Source organism: Danio aesculapii, chromosome 17 (assembly GCF_903798145.1).
Source record: "Danio aesculapii chromosome 17, fDanAes4.1, whole genome shotgun sequence".
NCBI lineage: Eukaryota > Metazoa > Chordata > Actinopteri > Cypriniformes > Danionidae > Danio > Danio aesculapii.
The window spans coordinates 51,381,929-51,404,428 of record NC_079451.1 but is presented as its reverse complement, the minus strand read 5'-3'; the positions used below and the strand labels follow the sequence as shown (position 1 = coordinate 51,404,428).

The 22,500-nt window shown below is 37.6% G+C and overlaps 2 protein-coding genes across 2 annotated transcripts in view; both read right to left on the bottom strand.

The window, feature by feature from the left end:
• xgb (x globin) overlaps window positions 1–14,705 on the bottom strand; it is a 30,585-nt gene extending 15,880 nt beyond the window's left edge. The window contains exon 1 of the mRNA XM_056477354.1: window positions 14,432–14,705. Within this exon, the coding sequence (XP_056333329.1) occupies window positions 14,432–14,601 (170 nt within the window). The 5' untranslated portion in view covers window positions 14,602–14,705. The remainder of the gene's footprint in view (window positions 1–14,431) is intronic.
• A 3,674-nt stretch (window positions 14,706–18,379) lies between these two features.
• Window positions 18,380–22,500, bottom strand: part of LOC130244133 (pleckstrin homology domain-containing family G member 3) — a 130,390-nt gene continuing 126,269 nt past the window's right edge. The window contains exons 18-19 of the mRNA XM_056476416.1: window positions 21,764–22,500; window positions 18,380–20,929 (exon numbers count right to left, since the gene is read on the bottom strand). The exon at window positions 21,764–22,500 is cut by the window's right edge and continues 632 nt beyond it. Coding sequence (XP_056332391.1) covers window positions 20,187–20,929; window positions 21,764–22,500 — 1,480 coding nt within the window. The 3' untranslated portion in view covers window positions 18,380–20,186. The remainder of the gene's footprint in view (window positions 20,930–21,763) is intronic.

Here is a 22,500-nt window from a genome sequence, read left to right as displayed (position 1 = left end):
TTTTTAGCCTTTATTTTATAGGGCAGTGAGAAATGGAGACAGGAAAGTGTGGAGAGGGTATCGGCTTATTTTTAATTAATCAAGAATCATTATTTGCTTGATTATCAGTGACCATATCAGTATTGTAAAACATATCATCATCTTTCTGACAATAAAATATACTGGCCATCATATCAGTACTGCTCTAAAGATTTATATTATAATATTATTTATATATAAAGAGCCTGATATTCAAATAAATTATTCATTACTTTATATCAAGATTTGCACTACTGCGTCCATATATCAGTATCAGCTTCCAAATATAAAAAAGATATTAATATTGGCCACTTCTTATCAGCAGATCCCTAATTAAAAAACTTTTACATTCACAAACATCATACATTGTGGAATTGCTTAAAAGTGGCAGTTACTATTTATTTATGTTAATAGCATTTATAATGTAATTCATTTTAGATCCTAATTTAACATTATTTATTTTCCATTTACATATTCACTTTAATCTATTTATAATATATTCGATTATTCCATTTACTTGCATTTTTATGACTTATTTTTTTGTGTTGAAAATCAAGTTAAATCTACAAGACGTCTGGCCTCAGTATCTGCTTGTCATAATAAATGCTGAAGGAGAGTTTGATGTATGTGATTTTGCAGACGTTACGGTGTGTGATCCAGCGTTTCCGTCTAATCACTGAAGGTCTTCTGGTTGTCCGGGAAACTTTCATGCTTTTTACTGGAAATGAAGTGACCTACAACACTGAAACTCCTTCCGAACAGACACAACCCAAACTGATGTTCACGGGTTACACATTAACACACAGACTTATATATATATGCACTGTTTCTGTATCTGCAAACATACAGTTGAAGTCAGAATTATTAGCCCTACTGAATTATTAGCCCCCTTGTATTTTTCCCCCAATTTCTGTTTAACGGAAAGCAGATTTTTTCCAACACATTTCTAAACATTTTAATAGGGATGTACTGTAATGATTCACCTGATTCACAATTCAATACGATTCACGATTTAGTTATGAATTTTTTAACTAAATTATTTAAAACAAATTTAGGAAAGGCAAGGCAAGTTTCTTTCTATAGCACATTTCATACACAGTGGCAATTCAAAGTGCTTTACACAAACAGGAATAAAAGAAACAAGTATAAGAAAAATAAAAACAAATAATAAAAATGGTTAAAAAATAAAATAAATAAGCATAAAAACAGATACAATGTGTTATAAACGAATGAAAAAGAAGAGAAAAACATAATAAAATTTTAAGGTGAAGAGCCCTTTCATTTCTTTCCTAAATGCTGCACACTTTTTGCACAATATAATATATATTTCTGCCATAACACGGTTGGAAACTGTGACTGTTTTGGTTGCATATGCACCCGAAATTTTATCAATGCGACCTCAAAATATATTTGGGAGCATTTGTGCGAGTGCATAAAATTGTTGCCGTGCGATCAGTTTTCACAGCAAAACGTTCACCGCGGATTTAGGAGACATTCACGCATTATGCACCTAAAAACGCCAAACGCAGCGCTCAGGAATGGTTTAAAACTGTTGTCGTGTCAATTTGCTGCAGTAAACAAAGCCCGAAATGCTTGCCCCGCCTTCAAGCACTTCTTATTGGTCCACTTCAGATGACAGGGAGCTACAACTGCGAAAATGTAAAGTGCTGAAGATGAGAGATGGAAACAACACTGACAGATTTCGTTTTAGAAACCACCTAAAGCTACAAATAATGGCCCATCTTCCACTATGAAAATGCCTAAAGCATTCACTGTAAAGCCGGTGGGACGGAGTTTTCAGGTAACAGCGTTCACCATGGCTAAAGAGCATGCATTCACTGAGATGAAACTAATATTGCAGCTCATGAAAAGACTGATCCTGCTATTAAGATGACATATGCAAATGATAAGGTATATGTCAATATCATCTGTGCAATATCAGACAGCACCCATCATTAACTCTGTGCATCTCATTCATGTCTAGCAGTGTGTGCAGGGCCGGTGGGCACTTGTAGACTTTTGTTTGTTAGTTTGTTTGTCATTAGTGTTGATTTCAAACGCAAGAAATCTGTTAATATAAAACGTGTAGTAACATAATTGGTGGGTTTTGGCGGGTGCGCCGGTGATATTTCATCTTTTAAGTCATAAATGAACTGATCAAGTGTGTAGAAACAGCATCAAGCTCCAGTAGTGAGGAGGAGGAGAGTGTGTGTCATGAGTGTTAGTTCATCTCGACCTCCTGTGGAACTATAATGAGTTTCTGTGAGCGCTGAGAGTCAGACAGCAGCAAGACCTCCACCTTGAATAGAAACATCCTCAGAGAAACATACACACAACCAGTACTCTTACTTACACACACACACACTCTCTCTCTATTACACACACATTCACAACCACATTCTCTCTCTCTCTCTCTCAAACACACACACACACACACACACACACACACACACACACTCTCTCTCTCTCTCTCTCTCTCTCTCTCACACACACACATTCACAACCACATTCTCTCTCTCTCTCTCTCTCTCAAACACACACACACACACACGCACACACACACTATCTCTCTTACATAAACACAATGCAACATGCAGATTCACAACCACACACACAGAATATATCTTGCTCTCTCACACTCACTCTCTATCTCTATTACACACACTTTCAGAACCACATTCTCTCTCTCTCTCTCTCTCTCTCTCTCTCACGCTCACACTTTCATAAACACAAATGCAACATGCACACATACACACACTCACAACCACTTTTACATGCACACACACTCACTCACTCTCTCTCTATTACACACCACATTCTCTCTCTCTCACACACACACACTAGCAAGACATACACTCACAACCAAAATCACTCACTTAATCTCTCACACACACAAACGTTCTCAATCTTTCATACACAACCCCAGACACACGCATTCTCCATCTCACACACAACCTCAGACATACATTTCATCTATATCTCAAACACACAAACTCAGACAAACTTTTTTCTCACACACACACTTTTTCTCAAACACACATACACATAAAAATACTCAGGCACACTTTCTCTCTCAGACAAACAGGCAGATGCACTCTCTCTCTCTCTCTCTCTCTCTCTCTCTCAGCTGTCCTCAGACTACTTCACACACGCTGCTTCTGATCGCCATGGTTACATTATATATATATATATATATATATATATATATATGCGCTTAACGAGGAATTCCAGGAGCTTTTACCAGGAATATGAACAGCTGAATGTTGTTCAGGAATATAAATGACGGTGATTGAACAGCACATTTACTCTACATGCTACATGGGATCTGGCTCAACGGTCACATGATGTTAACATGAAAATACCCTTTTACATTACAATTTGAGATTTTACAGGTTTTATTTAAATTGATTTATTTGACCTTTTAATATTATTGTTGTTTCGTCAAAAGTGCACAGTTAAGTGTTTCATTAATTGTATTTTTTAGGGGTGACAAACACACACAACAGAACGCGATCTCTTTCACTCTTTCAAAAACATGAAAGATTTGAATGTACATCAATGAATGATGCGCATCCTGTGCTGCAAACGTGACATTACAGTACATGCCTTTAGTAAATCTCACATGAAACTGAGCTTTGCAGAACAACAAATGTGTACAACTGGAAAGGGGTTGATTAATTGCACAGCCCTAATGTATGGGTGTAGCCTATAATGATGTGAGTCAAATCGCTAAAGTATTTCGCTTAACTCTTTCCCTGCCCATTGACGAGACAAAACGCTTATAGCCATTGATGAGTTTTACTGCAATCCATGTTTTGGGTGTATTATGGTAGGGGAAGCCCTAACGCATGTCCTGAGTGAGGTACATGATGTCAGATGCTCTATACAACCTTCCTTTGGCTTAATCCCTACTGTTTGAGATCTTATCTTGACAAGAGACCAAAATAAAGAAGCTTTATTTTTATGATCTGAATTTAATCTTATTACATTTATTTTAAAAATTTTTTATATTATATTACCAACATTTTAATGTCATATTTTGATTGTTTCATACACATTTTTGAATGATTTTATACATTTTTTGTAAGTTTTTTGTCTGATCTTATAAGGTCATTCATTCATTCATTGTTTCCTCGACTTAGTCCCTTTATTAATCAGGAGTCACCACAGCAGAATGAACTGCCAACTATTCCAGCATATGTTTTACACAGTGGATGCCCTTCCAGCCGCAACCCAGTACTGGGAAACACCCATACACTATTCATCAATTCCCCTACAGCGCATGTGTTTGTACTGTGGGGGGAAACCGAAGCACCCAGAAGAAACCCACGCCAACAAGAGAAGAGCATGCAAACTCCACACAGAAATGCCTACTGACACAGCTGAGGCTTGAACCAGTGACCTTCTTGCAGTGAAGTGTCAGTGCTACCCACTGAGCCACCGTGCAACCGTTATTCATGTTAACTATTGTAAATAAATACAATTTTGTCATGAAATTACACTTCTGAAAATGAAAAATGCATAAATTAACTTAAAAAAAAACAAACGGCAGCTAATTCAAAATCAGTGACACATTAATTCATATGGATGATTTGGATTCTTGTTTGTCTGTCATCATTGTGATGCTTGAATGAGATAATATGAGTCTCTAATCTTCATAATAGCAGCTGTTTCCTTCACAATCTGCAGCGTCTTCATGACTGTTTTTTCCAAATGAATCTGTGAGATTAGCAGTGAATGTTCATTTGCTGACGAATGAATGAATCTTTAATGTGTTTGGACAGATGCACATCCATGTTCTTCTCCAGTGTGTGTTCATTTGTTGAATACATCACCACTTATGTTTATCCATTAATACTGAAAAAATAAATGAGCCCAGAAGTGACTACGAAATCCATTTTCTGAACAAATGCAGAAATAAGCTGCAGTTGAAGGCGAATGTTTGTGTCACAAAGCAGCAGTCAATAGTTTGAAAACAGCTTAAATCGATACGCTAGTCAATAATAACTGAGAGAATACTATAATGAGGAGATTACAGATGCAAATCAATAAAGCAATCAATAATACATCCGAAAAGACATGCAGAAATCAACAAGACTCAGTTTTTAACCTTAAAAATGACACTTTTTTTTTTTGCATTTTTCAAATATTTATTATTATATATATTTCTAAATATTTATATTATTCAAATAATAAGTTCTGTTTAACAAAGACCTTTTTTTATAGTTTCTTATTATATTTTTCTTCTGATGAAAGTCTTATTTCTTTTACTATAGCTGAAATTAATAAGGTCAATATTATTAGCCCCCTTAAGAAATGATCTTTGATTGGCTTTCCAGAACAAGCCACTGTTGTCCAATAACTTGCCTAATTAACCCAAATAAGCCTTAAAATAGCCTTTAAACTGAATACTAAAATCTTGCAAGATAACTAGTAAAACTGTATAACCTGTCATCATGGCAAAGGCAAAAGAAATGATTGAAACTATTATGTTTAATAATGTATTGAGAAGGTCATGATCCGCACTCGTTTAATAAATCCTTTATATATCTTATAGTCTTATAGTTGTGTAAATTGCTTCCTTGTCCTCATTTGTAAGTCGCTTTGGATAAATGTAAATATCTTTATTTTACATTCTTAGGAGATACAAAACATAGACGTTTTGGCAAAATGCCTTCCTCGGTGCATGACACAATCTTCTAACTCCACTCTCTTATTCCACAGTCAATCACATTATGTCACTAATTAGATGACCATTCATTCATTTTCCTTCAGCTTAGTTCCTTTATTCATCAGGGGTCGCCACAGCGGAATGAACTGTCAACTTATCCAGCATGTTTTGCACATACCTGCACCCTACTGGGAAACACCCATACACACTCATACACTATGGCCAACTTAGTTTATTCAATTGACCTATAGAGCACCCGGAGGAAACCCACGCCAACACGGGCAGAACATGCACCTCCACTCAGAAATGCCAACTGACCCAGTCGGGACTGGAACCAGTGACCTTCTTGCTGTAAGGCCACAGTGCTAACCACTGAGCCACCGTGTCACCCTCATCTAATTTTCGTTTAAATATGGCTAACAACACAAGGAAGGTTTCCTCCACCTGTAAAAACATTATCTCCATTGTAGAAAAAACAACATCCATTGTTCGCTTGTTCATACCCTGAAGGCACAGGACGCCAACATGACATCATATTGACGTTGTACCCCAACAGACCCTAACATTATGGGGACGTTGGATTTTGTTTGAAAACGAAAATTGTGTTGACGTCAGGTGACGTCAATGTCCAATGTCCAACCTAAAATCAACTAAATATCAACGTCTAATCATGTTACACCTTGACATTGTGTGGACGTTACCACTATGACATCTATCAGGCGTTGGATTTTGGTCACTTTTCAGCACAACCTAAAAATCAACCAAATATCAACATCTAATCAAGTTACACCTTGACGTTGTGTGGACGTTACCACTATGACATCTATCAGGCGTTGGATTTTGGTCACTTTTCAACACAACCTAAAATCAACCAAATATCAACATCTAATCATGTTACACCTTGACGTTGTGTGGACGTTACCACTATGACATCTATCAGGCGTTGGATTTTGGTCACTTTTCAGCACAACCTAAAATCAACCAAATATCAACATCTAATCATGTTACACCTTGACGTTGTGTGGACGTTACCACTATGACATCTATCAGGCGTTGGATTTTGGTCACTTTTCAGCACAACCTAAAATCAACCAAATATCAACATCTAATCATGTTACACCTTGACGTTGTGTGGACGTTACCACTATGACATCTATCAGGCGTTGGATTTTGGTCACTTTTCAACACAACCTAAAATCAACCAAATATTAACATCTAATCATGTTACACCTTGACGTTGTGTGAACGTTACCACTATGACATCTATCAGGCGTTGGATTTTGGTCACTTTTCAGCACAACCTAAAATCAACCAAATATCAACATCTAATCAAGTTACACCTTGACGTTGTGTGGACGTTACCAATATGACATCTATCAGGCGTTGGATTTTGGTCACTTTTCAACACGCCCTAAAATCAACCAAATATCAACATCTAATCATGTTACACCTTGACGTTGTGTGGACGTTACCACTATGACATCTATCAGGCGTTGGATTTTGGTCACTTTTCAACACAACCTAAAATCAACCAAATATCAACATCTAATCATGTTACACCTTGACGTTGTGTGGACGTTACCACTATGACATCTATCAGGCGTTGGATTTTGGTCACTTTTCAACACAACCTAAAATCAACCAAATATCAACATCTAATCATGTTACACCTTGACGTTGTGTGGAAGTTACCACTATGACATCTATCAGGCGTTGGATTTTGGTCACTTTTCAACACAACCTAAAATCAACCAAATATCAACATCTAATCATGTTACACCTTGACGTTGTGTGGACGTTACTACTATGACATCTATCAGGCGTTGGATTTTGGTCATTTTTCAACACAACCTAAAAATCAACCAAATATCAACGTAATTTGATGTCGTTATTGGACGTCAAAATAACGTTGTCCTTAGACATTGGCTAGACATTGAATTTTGGTCACCTGACATCATGATCTAAATCTAACCTAACGTTAACGTCTTATGATGTTGTGTGCCTGCTGAGTATATTCGCCAACTGATGCAATAAAATTCAGACAGTCCAAAACATTAACAATACATTTTCATATATGATCATTATTTATTTCATTATACACTCGAAATCCATTATTCACAATGGTGTAGATAGGGGTGTCAAAATTAATTGTTTCTTTAGTGCACCACGATGCAGATGGGGATAACTCGATATCGGTTCAGTAATAGGATCAGTACCGGTTATTACGTACTGACGTCATTTATCTCTATGCGCAATGTCGCAGTAGAGGCGAGACCGAGTAAATAAAACACTTCCACTACTTAAAAGGTGGATAATTATGCACAATTCAAATGCTTGTGAATCTGCTGGACAGTCTTTCGTTGACACTGAAGAAGGCACAGCACACGAGCCGCTATTTCACTACTAGGGAGAAATGCTGTAAAACTTCATCTCTGCCTCTCTCTCTCCCTTTGGACATTTGACCCGCTGCGCTGGCCTGTTTGTGAGGTAACTTTTCCTCTCCTCTCAGCTGTTAAAGCAATACTTGTGGATCCAGACACGAGCGTGCCTGAGGTGCGAGTTTTCTCCACTGTGTCTATTACGGATTACCTGTGATAACCGTATTGTAATTGTAACCGCGGCTGTTCTTCTCGCGTCACTCATCGGTGAACAACACTTTCATTTCTAAAGCCAAGCACAGCCCTTTCTGTTGAGCGGGTGAAGACAGCGCTCAAAAAGCAAGCAGGATAATATTTACATTAGTTTATTTGCAGTAAATGCTCATGCTGTCGTCTGTGCATGTGTTGGAGCTTTGTTTGATACATTCAGAAAGAGTGTTTTCTTTGAGCAGGTCAAATTAAAGCTACAGTTCATACATCTTACTGCTGTTTTAAAGGACAATTTTTTTTTACGAATAATATATAAATATTAAAGTATTTATAGATTTTAATTAAAAAAATTTATGTTTTAAAGAAAAAAATCTAATTGTTTAAGGAAAGCATCGTCAATGCACCGAGATGCTATGAAATTGAACCGAATCGATGGTATGATAATCGTAACCGAACCGAACAGTGAGACTAGTGTAGGTTCACACCCCTAGTAGATAAACAATACTCAAAACGTCATTAAAAAAAGACAGTTTGCACCCTTACATTGTTGTTCTGCTGATTATAAAAAGCCTCAGCCCTCCGTCAGTCCATCATCACAGTGCTTCAGTATTATTCTTCTATTATTATTTCCTCCAGAACTGTCTTGAGCATCTGTCTGCGCTCCCAGAGATTGTGTTTCGTCTTGTGTCGTTGTGTTTCGTCTTCTGAGGTGCAACTCGTTTATTAGAGAACAACAAACACCACAGTTGGAAATCCCAAATGCGCATCAAACTACACTTCTCTGTTAAACAGCATTTGGGGAATATTTGTAAACGGTGTATGTATGTACAGTTGAAGTCAGAATTATTAATTATTATTAAAGATTTTTACATAATTTCTGTTTAACGAAGAGATTTTTTTCAGCACATTTCTAAACATAATAGTTTTATTAACTCATTTCTAATAACTGATTTCTATATATTCTTCAAGACACTAGTATTCAGCTTAAAGTGACATTTAAAGGCTGAACTAGGTTAATTAAGGTAAAGTTAGGGTAATTAGGCAAGTTGTTGTATAACAGTGATTTGTTCTGGAGACAATCCAAAACTAATATCGAATCGGTCACTGATTCGATCCAAGACCAACGACGAGATGATCCCAAGGTTTCCATATCCTGGACCAGGCCGTATCCTGAGCAGCTACTGTGGTGGTCATGGAGGAGTGGAGAACATGAGACTGATTCCTGTGACGCTCCAGGGACAGACGAGTCTTCGCTTAGGCCAGCTTCCAGCCTCCGCCACTGAGACTGCAGCTCTGCACAAGACGTTTGGCCAGCGGAGAAATTAAAATGGTCGTGCCCAACTGAGTCTGGTTTCTCTCAAGGTTTTTTTTCTTCACTTTCGCCAATTAGTGAAGTTTTTTCCCTCTCCGCTGTCGCCATTGACTTGCATGGTTCGGGATCTGTAGAGCTGCGCATCGTTGGATTTACTCTTCAGTATTTGGACTCTCAGTAGTGATTATTAAACCACACTGAACTGAGCTAAACTGAACTGAACTTAAACACTACAAACTGAACTACACTGTTCCTATTTACTGTGACCTTTTATGTGAAGCTGCTTTGACACAATCTACATTGTACAAGTGCTATACAAATAAAGGTGAATTGAATTGAATTAATATTGCTTAAGGGGGCTAATAATATTGACCTTAATGTTTTTTTTTTAAATGTAAACTTTTATTCTAGCCAAAATTAAACAAATAAGACTTTCTCCAGAAGAAAATATTTTACAGGAAATACTATATGCTATTATACTAAAAGTCTATAATTGAGTGTGATTTGTAGCACAGAAGAGGCTGACTGTCACCTGATTTTAACACGGCTATACACTGAGCATCAGCTCTCGAGAGATGAAGAAAAATGCTTCACAATCATTATTTTGACCTGATTCAGGTCTTCCCTTTGCATTTTTCTCAGTTTTCTGCTTTTTCATGATGCCACAGATGCATTAAATGCAACCAAGAGGAAAATGTCATTATATTCCTCTTCAACAAACTCACACTTACAGTGTTATACAGCATCATCATAAAGACAATCGAGATAAGAGATGAAGAAAGTCATTAAGCTTCTACGTGACACATTTACTCTTTATAAAGGATCTGCATGGTAAACGTCACTGGAAATACAGTGAACTGTTCTTCTAAAATGAGCATTTTTCTCAGCCTCCAGTTTTCACCTTGAAGGCAATAAAATTGAAACCAAAAAAAACTGGTGGTGGATGAGAAGATTCCCCCCAAGAAATGTGTTAAGCACTTTGAGTGTCCAGAAAAGCACTTTATAAATAAATTGAATTATTAATATTATTAAAGTTAATCTATCCTTTGCCATAAAAGTGAAATTACTAAACCTACAAACAAAAGCCTGAGGCAAATGCACATTTTAGAAGAAAAATTCTGATGGCACTGATGGAGGTTTACGCATCTGAACTTCACAAAGGATACAGTTGAGGGCAAAATTATTAGCCCTTCTGTGAAATAAATTATATATATATATATATATATATATATATATATATATATATATAATTAAAATATTTCTTAAGTTATATTTAATAGAGCAAATTAATTTTCACAGTACTTAAGATCATATTACTTAAGCCCAATAATAATTTAAGGTCAATTTTATTAGCCCTCTTAAGAATTATATATATTTTCTATTGTCTACAGAATAAACCACTGTTATACAATGACTTGCTAGAGTGGAGGAACTATGACGTCGATTTGTATGCAAAAACCCAGAAGCGAGTTAGCATTTTAGCAGTTCCGGTTCCCTCGTCCCACAGTCAATGGGTTTTCTCAATGGGATTTCAGATAAATCGCTTAAATAAGGTTCGTGGCTAACACAACTTCAAGATACTTTGACGATTTATTCTACGACATAAAACACATCAGTTACATCACACTCGTGAGTTTATAAACCGGTTACGCTTCTTTAAAAAGACGGCTGCTATCAAGTTGCTAAATGCGACTACAGGCGGTGTCGGAGACATCATACGTCATTGAGCTGAACTGGTCTGAAGCGCAGCTCGCTTGAGTTTGGGGCATTTGGATTTGTCTGTTATTGAAGTATTTTCATAAATAGTATAATATAGTTTGTAGTATTTTTCTAATTGCGAATTCATATTGTGTGTAGATAATGCCTTCATTGGCATTATACCCTAATTGACCCTTCACTAAGCCACACCCAAAAACTGCCACCCACTAATCGTGGCTTAGCGACCATAGCTACGCGCAGGAGCTCTGTCAAGCTTTTGAGCGAGGTAAACAAGCCAAAGCGTTGTGCGTATGGACCGTGCAAATCTGACACCCGGTATCCTTAAAGTTTGGACAGGATGGTGGAATTTTTCCCCTTTTCAAAACCTAAAACCCAAGGGGAGAAATGCCAGCGTGGATCCAGCTCTGTGAGGGACGCTAAAGGAGCGGAGTTAAGCTGGTTTTGTTTTCAATATTCACATTTAGTGACTGACGACAACAACTCACACACCTCTTTCCCTAAACAGATCTAAACTGTGTTTCCTACAAAAATACAAAGCAGGTTATGTTTCACAGCGGACTTTTTCTTTTTTTCCCCTCGATATTATGAGCACTGCTCCGCTTAAGCCCTCGCCATAGTAGTCATACTAATAGCAGTCATATTTCATTTGTTTCAAGCTACGAACATTTGAAATTACATATCAACAGAACAAAACCGGGATGTGATCACAATCTGAGCACTTGCGATCAATATACTTATACATATACTAATATTTGCTGGTAGGAAAAACCTATTTGTTCACTTCTGCTACTAATACTTTGATTTGCGTTTCAATTTATTTATTTCTTCCACTGAACTGCAAATTAGAATAGAAACTGGATAATGAGCACACAAACATACTGACAGCTATAGGTGCTGTACATTGTTATGGGTCAATGATGCTAATATTCGGCACCAATCCATCAGTTTCCTCTTTCTGTGAATTATGTAAAAGCACTGCCCATGTGCGTTTCCTCGTCGGTTAGTAACAATATATTTCATTGCACAACAATAGTTTATCGGGCTTTTTGGCTAAAAATAGAGCAATCACGGTTTAGTTAGTTATTATTTGGTTATTTTTAAATGTCACCTCTCCTGCTGTGCATGAGCTAATCTGGTGAATGGTCAGCGTATGAGGCGGCTAGGCTAACCTAGCTTCAATTTTGATTAAATTATTCTCTAATCGGTTGCCTATTAAGTCGTCAATATACCCCTGTATGCATACTGCAGTCCTTTTTTGTTTGGCTTTCTCAGATATCTCACCCGTTCACCAAAAATGACTACAATATCCCTGGGAATGTCTGACACCAGCGCATACACACTGTAATAGATGTGCCAGGCACGAAAGCTTGACTAAGGAGTTAACTAAGGAGGGCGGGGCTTAGCGAAGGGTCAATTAAACTTTAACTGTCTCTTCAAGCTGAATACTAGTGTCTTGAAGAATATCTAGTCAAATATTATGTGCTGTCATCATAGCAAAGAGAAAAGAAATCAGTTATTAGAAATGAGTTATGTATTTCAATTTTATCTATATAGCACTATTAAACACAACCAAAGGTTGACCAATGTGCTGCACAATACAAATCACAAAGAGAAAGACATAAAATCACAGCTAAAACAAACAATTCTCACTGATAAAATGCCAAATCAAACAGGTAAGATTTCAACCTAGATTTAAAAACAGACAGAGATGATATAGACCTAATACAGAGGGGCAGAGCATTCCACAAGGTAGCACCAGCAACTGCGAAATCACGGTCACCTCTGCATTTCAGCCTCGACTCTGGGATGCATAACAGGCTCTGGTTAGATGACCGAAGAGACCGACCAGGCTGATGTTCACTCAGCAGGTCTGACAGGTAAGAAGAAGCTAAGATATTTAGTGATTTAAAAACCAGGAGAAGAATTTTAAGTGACCTGATAGTGCACAGGCAACCAGTGCTAAGAGCGTAGGACTGGTGTGATATGCTCATATTTTTTGGTACCTGTTAAAAGCCTTGCAGCAGCATTTTGAACTAACTGTAAGCGGGATAGAGCTGTCTCACTGATCCCAAAATATAGTGAATTACAGTAGTCCAATCTAGAAGTCATGAAAGCATGAGTTATTTTTTTCAACATTTTTTCTAGATGAAATAGGGTTGACTGTGGAAGATGAAAACAGCTGGAATTGACCACTGTGTTAATCTGTTTATCAAATCTCAAGCCATCATCAAAGATAACACCCTGATTTTTGTTTTTTACCCAAGGCTTTACAGAAAAACTTGATCTACCAAGATTTACTGGTGGTGTCCTAGAAGAATCTGACGGGCCGAACACATATATTTCAGTTTTACTCTCGTTAAAATCTAGAAAGTTCAAAGACAACCAGGCTTTCACATCCGACAGGCAAGACATAAGAGTCTCCAACCCACTTGAACTTGATTTTAAGGGCAGGTAAATTTGAGTGTCATCTGCATAACAGTGGAAAGACAGACCATGTTTTTTAAAAACAGAACCCAGGGGAAGCATATATAAGGGAAAAAAGAATAGGGGCTAAAATTATTATTAACTATTGTTTAGAAATGCATTTAAAAATGTGAAATTAGAGACTAAATATACAGGAGGGCTAATAATTCTGACTTTAACTATATGCAGATTGACATAAAACAAACATACTCTTGTGCACACTCAGAAATAAAGCTTAACAAGCTGTCGCTGAGGTAGTACCTTTCAGCAGATTTATATTTGTACCAAAAGGATCCCATTTGTACCCTACTGTTTAGATATTAATATGTGAAGAGTTTAGATGCACAAAACTCTAAATGCCGTCTGAAATTTTCCTCTAAAATGAGTATTTTAATCAGTCTCCTGTGTGTATGTTCAATAATATCACTTTTATGGCTAAGAATAAGCACTTTTCCTGGTGTTTAAAGTAAAAAATCTCAACATAAACAAAGGAGGCTGAGAAAAATGTTCATTTTCGACGGAAATTTCAGACGGCACCTAGAGGTTTTGCATCTGAACTCTTCACTACTTTTAAGCTACTGTTAGGATGTGTATCTTTATTTCTGAGATTGTGAAAGCACTGTTTAAACAGCGCTGAAGTGAACTGAAACTGATGCTGACCTGACGAACATGATGATGCCCACTTTGGCGATGTCCTCCTGAATGAGCCTCCAGGACTCCTTGATGAGGCGGATGTGATTGGCGGTGAGTCCCGCCGGAGTCTCTTCCTCCCCGGGTCTGATCTCCGGGGCTCCCGCTGTCAGTCCGGAGCCCGAAATAGCGCAGCCCATCCTGAAACCAGCCGATCTGGTTAGTTTTCAGTCAGCTAGACGAGTTAATTAGTTAGTTAATCGCGTCTTTAGTCGCTCTGCTTTTCCATGACTGTCAGAATCAAACCTTCAGAGAGATTCACAACCTGAAACCTGCTGGCGGAAAGGAGGAGCTCCGTTTCATATTCATTATCATAATCAATCATAATTCATAATGGATAAAACATCCGCTCCAAAGCATAACGGGTTTCAAGTCATTACCGAATAAATACAACGAATAAGATTAACTTATATAAACATGTATATAGGATTCAGTTAGAAAAAGGAGCTTGTCAATCCATACAACACTTAATAAAGACATTGACTTATATAATCATATTTATTTTATATTGAAAAAGATTCAGTTATATAAGGGAGCTCTTCATCATCATTATTATCATATTTAACACAACACTCACTCCAAAACAAGAAGCATAATCATTTAAATGAATTTAGTTCATTGCCAAATAATCACAATAAATAAGACACTTACTTATATGAACATATTTATGTTATACTGAATAAGAATCATCGGATGTAATTTGGAGAAAATGTTTTTGAACCATATTAGAGCAAAGTACTTGAACTTATCGGTTGTGGTGATACTATTTGCTACTGAGACACAACAACTATGTCAACAAATGACCCAAATATAGATTTTTATATATAGATTTTAAGTATTATACTACAGCACAACAGTTTACTGTAGTAAAACCTAAAGAATGTATATTTATTATTATTTGTGAGTGTTTGTTAGTTAATTAGTTCACTAGTTAATACTAACATTGCAGTATGCTGGAGCATTTATATGGTTAAAAACACATCCCTACTGAAAAGGGATAGCTGGTTGGCCATCCTGGTTTTGGATGGGTTTTGGCCATTTCCAGCCTGGTCTTAGCTGGTCAGGCTGAAAAATTATGGTTTTAGCTGCTCATTTTTTCAGCCTGACCAGCTAAGACCAGGCTGGAAATGGCCAAAACCGCTCTAAAACCAGGCTGGTCAACCAGCTAAACCCAGCAAACCAGCCTAGGCTGGTTTAAGCTGGATTTTTCAGCAGGGATAGCATCTTTAAATGACTAATAAATACGATTTTACATGGATGGATGACGCTCAACGTAAACAATGATATACACAACTTGTTTTAGTGAGATGTTTTACACAGTAACGCCTACATCATTCAATTGTTACGTTATCCACGTTATGACGCGAATCAGGCGCGGTTCAGTCACCCAAAAAGATCGTTTAAATGAATACCAGCGAGTCCCTTTGAGTAGATTTGGATGAAATTAAAGGAGTTGTTTTTCAAAAATGATTTCGTAAAACGAAACATGGTTAGCAAACCTATATTTCACCGAAGAAATGCAGCCGTCACTTCGTGCAGCGACGCTGAGGTAAATAAAAAATGCCCGCGCTTTCTGAGAGTGGGGGGAGGGGCGCGTTTGTTTTGACCGTGGAAAGGAACTATTTTTGTTCAGAATTAACATAAATGAATTACCCAGCGAGTACATTCTGACTCCATCGATCTGTTATTTTCCTTAGCTGTTACAGTAAGAAAATAGCTCTTTATATTGGGACTTTTTTGAGCGGTCGCATCAACTCAATAAATAATATCCACCTGCTGAGTACCACAGTAACCTGCGCGAGAAAAGTAGATCCGGCAATTCTGTGTCCGGGTTCTAGAATCGAGTCCTCATTGTTATTTCAATCCTTTACAATTATTTAAAAAATGTAATGCATGCAAGTCACAAGAAGATCATGTATAAAATGCATTTGCACAATGATTAAAAATATTTAACCTGTAAATATCAAAACTGCTGCACTCACAACAACGATTATGTAAATGAATGGAAATCGGAAGTTGGTTGAGGATATTTAATATTTATAAAGCAGTATTTTTTATACATTTAAAACAGATCACAGCTTGTTTATCAGGGTTTCTATTATATTGTATGCATTTCGTGTGAAATTCAGTGTAGGAAATCAAGATATATATAGGCATACTCATCAAACATGCTATTTGATATGCTCTATCACATAATGAAATTGATATGTAAAACAACATTAACTTAAATAAAAAGTTAATAATCATATGACTAGTTGGATGTTTCAGAATTACTTATCAAAACGCATAAAGGATGTATCATTTCACTAAGATAAAAGAAACCTGAAATGGTTGTTTGACCCAGTTGATTAAAGACTCTCCAGTAAAGATGCATCTGAATTATGATAATTATTAGTCCTTTTAAGCTTTTAAACATTTGATGGACTCAATTCTCAATGCTTTAGAATCAACTCCCAACCCTACAAAGCAGCTTGTGTGTTTTAAAAAATCTTTTTTATTTGAAAATATGTGATAATTGTGTTTCTTGAAATCACAATTATTGATTGGGTTTCTCCATTAACAAATATTTGGGTTAAAATGTAACAAAACAATGAAGTATTATGGAGCCCAAATGTACTCACTTGACTATACAGTGCATCCGGAAAGTTGCACTTCACTTGCAGGCTGGGGAAAAATTTCTGCTGCTCTGAAAGTTCCAATAAGCACAGCGGCGGTAAGGAGAACCTTACAGAAGGACAATCATCTGTGCAGCAATCCACCAATCAGGCCTGTATGGTAGAGTGGCCAGACTGAAGACACTCCCCACCTGGAATTTGCTAAAAGGCACCTGAAGGACTCTCAGACCATCAGAAACTAAACTCTCTGCTCTGATGAGACTCAAATTGAACTGTTTGGAGTGAACACCAGGCGTTACATTTGGAGAAAACCAGGCAGCGCTCATCACCAGGCTAATACCATCTCTACAGTGAAGCATGGTGGTGGCAGCATCATGCTGTGGGGATGTTTTTCAGCAGCAGGAACTGGAAGACTAGTCAGGATAGAGGGAAAGATGAATGCAGTAATGTACAGAGACATCCTGAATAAAGACCTGCTTCAGAGCACTCTTGACCTCAGACTGGGGCGACGGTTCATCTTCCAGCAGGACAATGACCCAAAGCACACCGCCAAAATATCAATGGAGTGGCTTCACAACAACTCGGTGGATGTCCTTGAGTGGCCCAGCCAGAGCCCAGACCTAAATCCTATTGAACATCTTTGGAGAGATCTAAAAATGGCTGTACACCGTCACTTCCCATCCAACCTGATAGAGCTTGAGAGGTACTGCAAAGAGGAATGGGCAAAAACTCCCAAAGAGAGGTGTGCCAAGCTTATGGCATCATATTCAGAAAGACTTAAGGCTGTAATCACTAACAAAGGTGCATCAACAAAGTATTGAGCAAAGGCTGTGAATACTGATGTACATGTGATTTTACAGCAATTTTGTACATGTGTACATGTGATTTTACAGCAATTTTCTGTCTTTTTTCACATTGTCATTATGGGGGATTGTGTGTAGAATGTTGAGGAAATAAATCAATTGAATTCATTTTGGAGTAAGGCTGTAACATAAAAAAAATGTGGAAAAAGTGAAGCGCTATTAATACTTTCCGCATGCACTGTATATTTGCAATATGCACCGTAATATATACACATACAAAAGGTAATTTATAATATAATCTAAGATCATATGAACACTGCCTTTTCTTCTCCTTTCATGAAGTCATTAATCATATCAACATTATGTGGCCTTGCATGTCCTACAGTAACAACCCATTAAAAAGTGCAGAAACTAATTAAACTGCAATGCGGCCTCAAGTCAAAGCAACATCAAGTTCAGATTTCATAAATCAGGAAATAAAAGGACATGTAAAATGCTGATTATAGCGCCAAAGCTTCTTTTAATGTAGTATAACAGAAGAATAGGAAAGGAACATTAGTACAAACAAATCGCAAAGGCATTGTGCGTAATATTTACACCAACTGAAATAAATAAATATGCAAGATAACAGTGACATTATGCCCGGAAATAAATCCCAATAATACCGACCAAATACAAAGCTAGCTTATAATACCTCCCATTATTTACCCAAACGCAGTGCGGAAGAGACGTTCTGTGACTGTGCATTAATATGATGCTCAAATGCCTTTTTGTCCATTAGCTTCAATGACCTCAGTGTTAAATTTGGAGAATATTTTAGTTTTAATTCTAGGATGAGTGGAATCAAATCTGACCTTTCAACAACTAGTAACTGGCAACCGTAAAACGGACTGAATGCATGGTCAAACAAGAGCAGCATTTTGATTTAACCACCATCCAGTCAAACAGAGCACTATTTAACCATTTTTAATTGTCCGCACGCAGCTAAAAACAGTCCAGATTGAAAACTACACCAGCCTTCGCCGTTGTTTATCATTCATCAGGCTTAATCTGATTATAATTTCCAGTTTTTTCCTCATTAGTGCTGAATGACGTCTTTATGAGATTACCCTCTTTCCTTTGGTCAGGGCTTGAACACAAACAGTGAAGAGACATGCAAATAACTCATGCACCATGACTAGCAGATTGCATGTATTGCAGTGCTTTTCCTGATGATGGAAAAATGTATGAAGCTTAGGTGCATTTGTGGCGTGCACTGACTGATTTACATAGCCTTCCTCAAAATAACAAAGAGAAACAATGCATCTAAGCACTTTTTAAAAACATTACAATAGCTAGCTACTTTAACAAATGCTTACATCTCATTGAAATATGCACAAAATATAATGCATGGAAATTTGACTGTACATATATTTACAAATGCAGAGTTTATAAATATATAAACATGAGGTCCTCAAGTATCCCTTTTAATGTACGTGATATCTGCTGATAATTCCCAATTAGAGGTTAAGATATCTTTCAAAAACAAAGGTTTAACAGTCCAATGCTTCTCACATACAGTGGTCAAATGCCTTATTTAGACAAAAAAAAATGCATATAAGGGTTAGTTCACCTAAAAATTAAAAGTCTGCTATTGATTTCCTACTCTCATGTTATTTCGAACCCCCGAGACCTTCGTTCATCTTCATAACACAAATTAAGATATTTTAGATGAAATCCTGGAGCTCTCTCTTATTAAAGAGAAGCTCGAATGTACAGATAAGAAACCAAAAACATTGTCAAAACAATGTAATGTAATTATACGAAGCTCCAAGAACACTTCTGTGCACGAAAAAACCTGTAAAAACTGTTTAGTTCACTCATATCTTTTCCTTTGCATCAGGTGAGCATGCATTTATTATGGGCAATATAAAGTTTTGCCGGTAGAATCAACAATGCAACATGCAAGTGTTATAATTTCTTTAGTTAATGGACCTTACGAGGAGGCATTTACGAAGTTTTTTGCTTCACAAAAGTGTTCTTGGAGCATCGTATGATTACAGATGAAGTCACAAAGAATGGATTGACAATGTTTTCTTTTCTGGACTTCCTCTTCTGAATGTCTCTGGAACCTTGCGGTCTATGGACAATCAGGGAGCTCTCAGATTTCATCAAAAATTTCTCAATTTGCGTCCAATATATAAACAAATGTCTCAAGGGAGTGGAACGACATGAGGTTAAATAATTAATAAAAGAATTCTCAATTTTAGATGAACTAGCCCTTTAACTTTGAGTGTTTACTGTAAAAATATAGCATTATTACAAGTCTCACATGTAAGAACTCAAGTTCTGAAATTTCTCCCGCAGGTTTTTAACCAAACTATGTTGATTGTGTTCTGCTTGCTCAAATAAGGACGACGGATGACCGCCATCTATCCATGCACCAAAGTGTTGCTCTTTACTGTTCACCATTTCATCCTGTGAAACAGCATCTAATCTTGATCTCTGATTCTCATTATATTCCTCACCTCCTGTTGCCCTTTCAACTAAAATCAGATTGTTTTTAGCAGAAAGGGTGTCTTCTGGTTGCTCAAATGTGTCTGGCATCCCCACACCAAAGTCTACAGCATTAACTCTACACAACGAAGGCAAACCTTCACCTTCAAGGGTCTTGTTGGAGCATGCAGATTCTGTGGATGTAGTCCTTTGCACTGTGAAACTGCAGAAAGGGGATGAACACGACAATGAACGAGATGCTACAGACTTTTCCAATCCACTGTCCTGAAATCTCTCTGGGAAAGAAGTACTGCGACCCATTGGGAAGAAGCGAGAGGATGCGGACATGCCATCATGCCCATGGTTGTTATATTTGGAGCACAACTCCTTGACATCAGGCCAGTGGAAGGTCTCGGTTTGTACTGGACTTTGTGGTCTCTGGGGGTATAATCTGCAAATGTATGGCAATTGAGGACTTCCAGGAGAACAGAGGCTGGAAGATGAACTAGTACTCTTAGAGTCTGGAATATTGTCCTGCTCATTCAAAGTCAGCAACAGTGTCCTCTCAGGCATACCTAAGCACAAAACGGTAGAGGTTATAGAGTAGGTCAGCTTGGAAATTTAAAGAACTAGTTTTCAGATCGTAGTACAATTATCTGTGAATTGGGATGCAGCAAAAGCCTAAAATCATTAGCCATAAAAGCATAACGGCTAACCCTACCTCTATGGCAGTACACAGGGGAGGAGACCAGAGGGAATTATGTGATTTACTGCAAGGTGCTTCATTGCAGCATTGCATTTTTTCCAATGGTAATTAACTCCCATTAGTAAGATAAGTAAGATAATATCTGCTAGAAACCTATAGGCAAGTGTGTTGGAGCTATGTCATCCCTCCAGAAGCAGGAATGGACAGTAGAGTTTACAGAAAACCACAGATCCAATGATTTCTAAATGGAATAGTTGATTGCAAGGACATAGACAAGTTACTCAAGTGTTTGGGGAGTTACTCAAGAGTTAGTGTAATCATGCATCAATCAAGATCACGAAATCTACTTCACTGTATAACCATGTTCCTATCCATTGAATGCTACATCAAAAACATATCTAGTGTGTAAGTCCTAATCAAAAGTCTGAACTGGTAACCAAAAGGTTGAAGAGAACCACAAATGAGCTATACATCTGGGCAAGACAATTAACTGCAGACTAGGGAATTGTCCCTCAAGTTAAAGCATGTATAGGAAACATTTAAGGATAACCACAAATGAGCTATACCTTTAGGCAAGACCATTAACCTCAAACTAGGGAATTGCCCCTCAAGTTAAAGTGTTTATAAGTAAGAATCAACAGGTCAAAAAAATCAGGTTTAGCTTGAATTCTGTCTTAAGTGTCTACCAAGTCACTACACCCACCTTTCTCTTTTCCCGGAGGCTTCTCTTCGATGACCGATGACAAACTCTTTGGCATAAAATGGCTCTCCGAGATCTTGGGTCTCTGCTTTACCATCGGCTTGCTGTTTTTGATTCGCTGACTGTATTGCCTGGCCAGTTGGAATACTTTATTTTTCATCTTCTCCATATCTTGAAAGATTAGGTCATCCTCACTGGCAGCCCTTAAAGAGATCATTCTTGGCAGTGGAGGGTGGTTCACCCTGTGGCGCTCTTGAGACTTGTATTCCTCATTGTCTTGAGGAACCTTGGGGATGGGGGACGAGGAAGAACTTTCATCGGACTCTTCCAAGATTATTAATGGTTCCCCAAGTCCACTATCTCTAGTTTCTTCTTTCTTCTCTTGAACAGGTATAGACATTTGGGAGTCGTCTAATCCCTTATGTTCTTCTGAAGGCTCAATAATCTCCACTTCCATATCTTTCCACACCTTAACCATGTTCGCAGCTCGCTGGAATTGCTCAGTCCTTTCAGACTCTTTGCCAGTTATTGGAACCACAAAGTCAGAGTTGTCCTTTGCTTTCTTGTCACTATCCGACCCAGTTAGATTAAAGACGGACCATAAAGTTGGCCTTGAAGACCCCCTTCTTTGCAATGGCAAATCTTCATCCACAAAACCATTGAGCTGTTGGCTAAGATTTCGGACTAGGCCAGGAGGGATGTACGAAAGACTCTCTCTTCGTTTAATAGCAAAGTTGGCG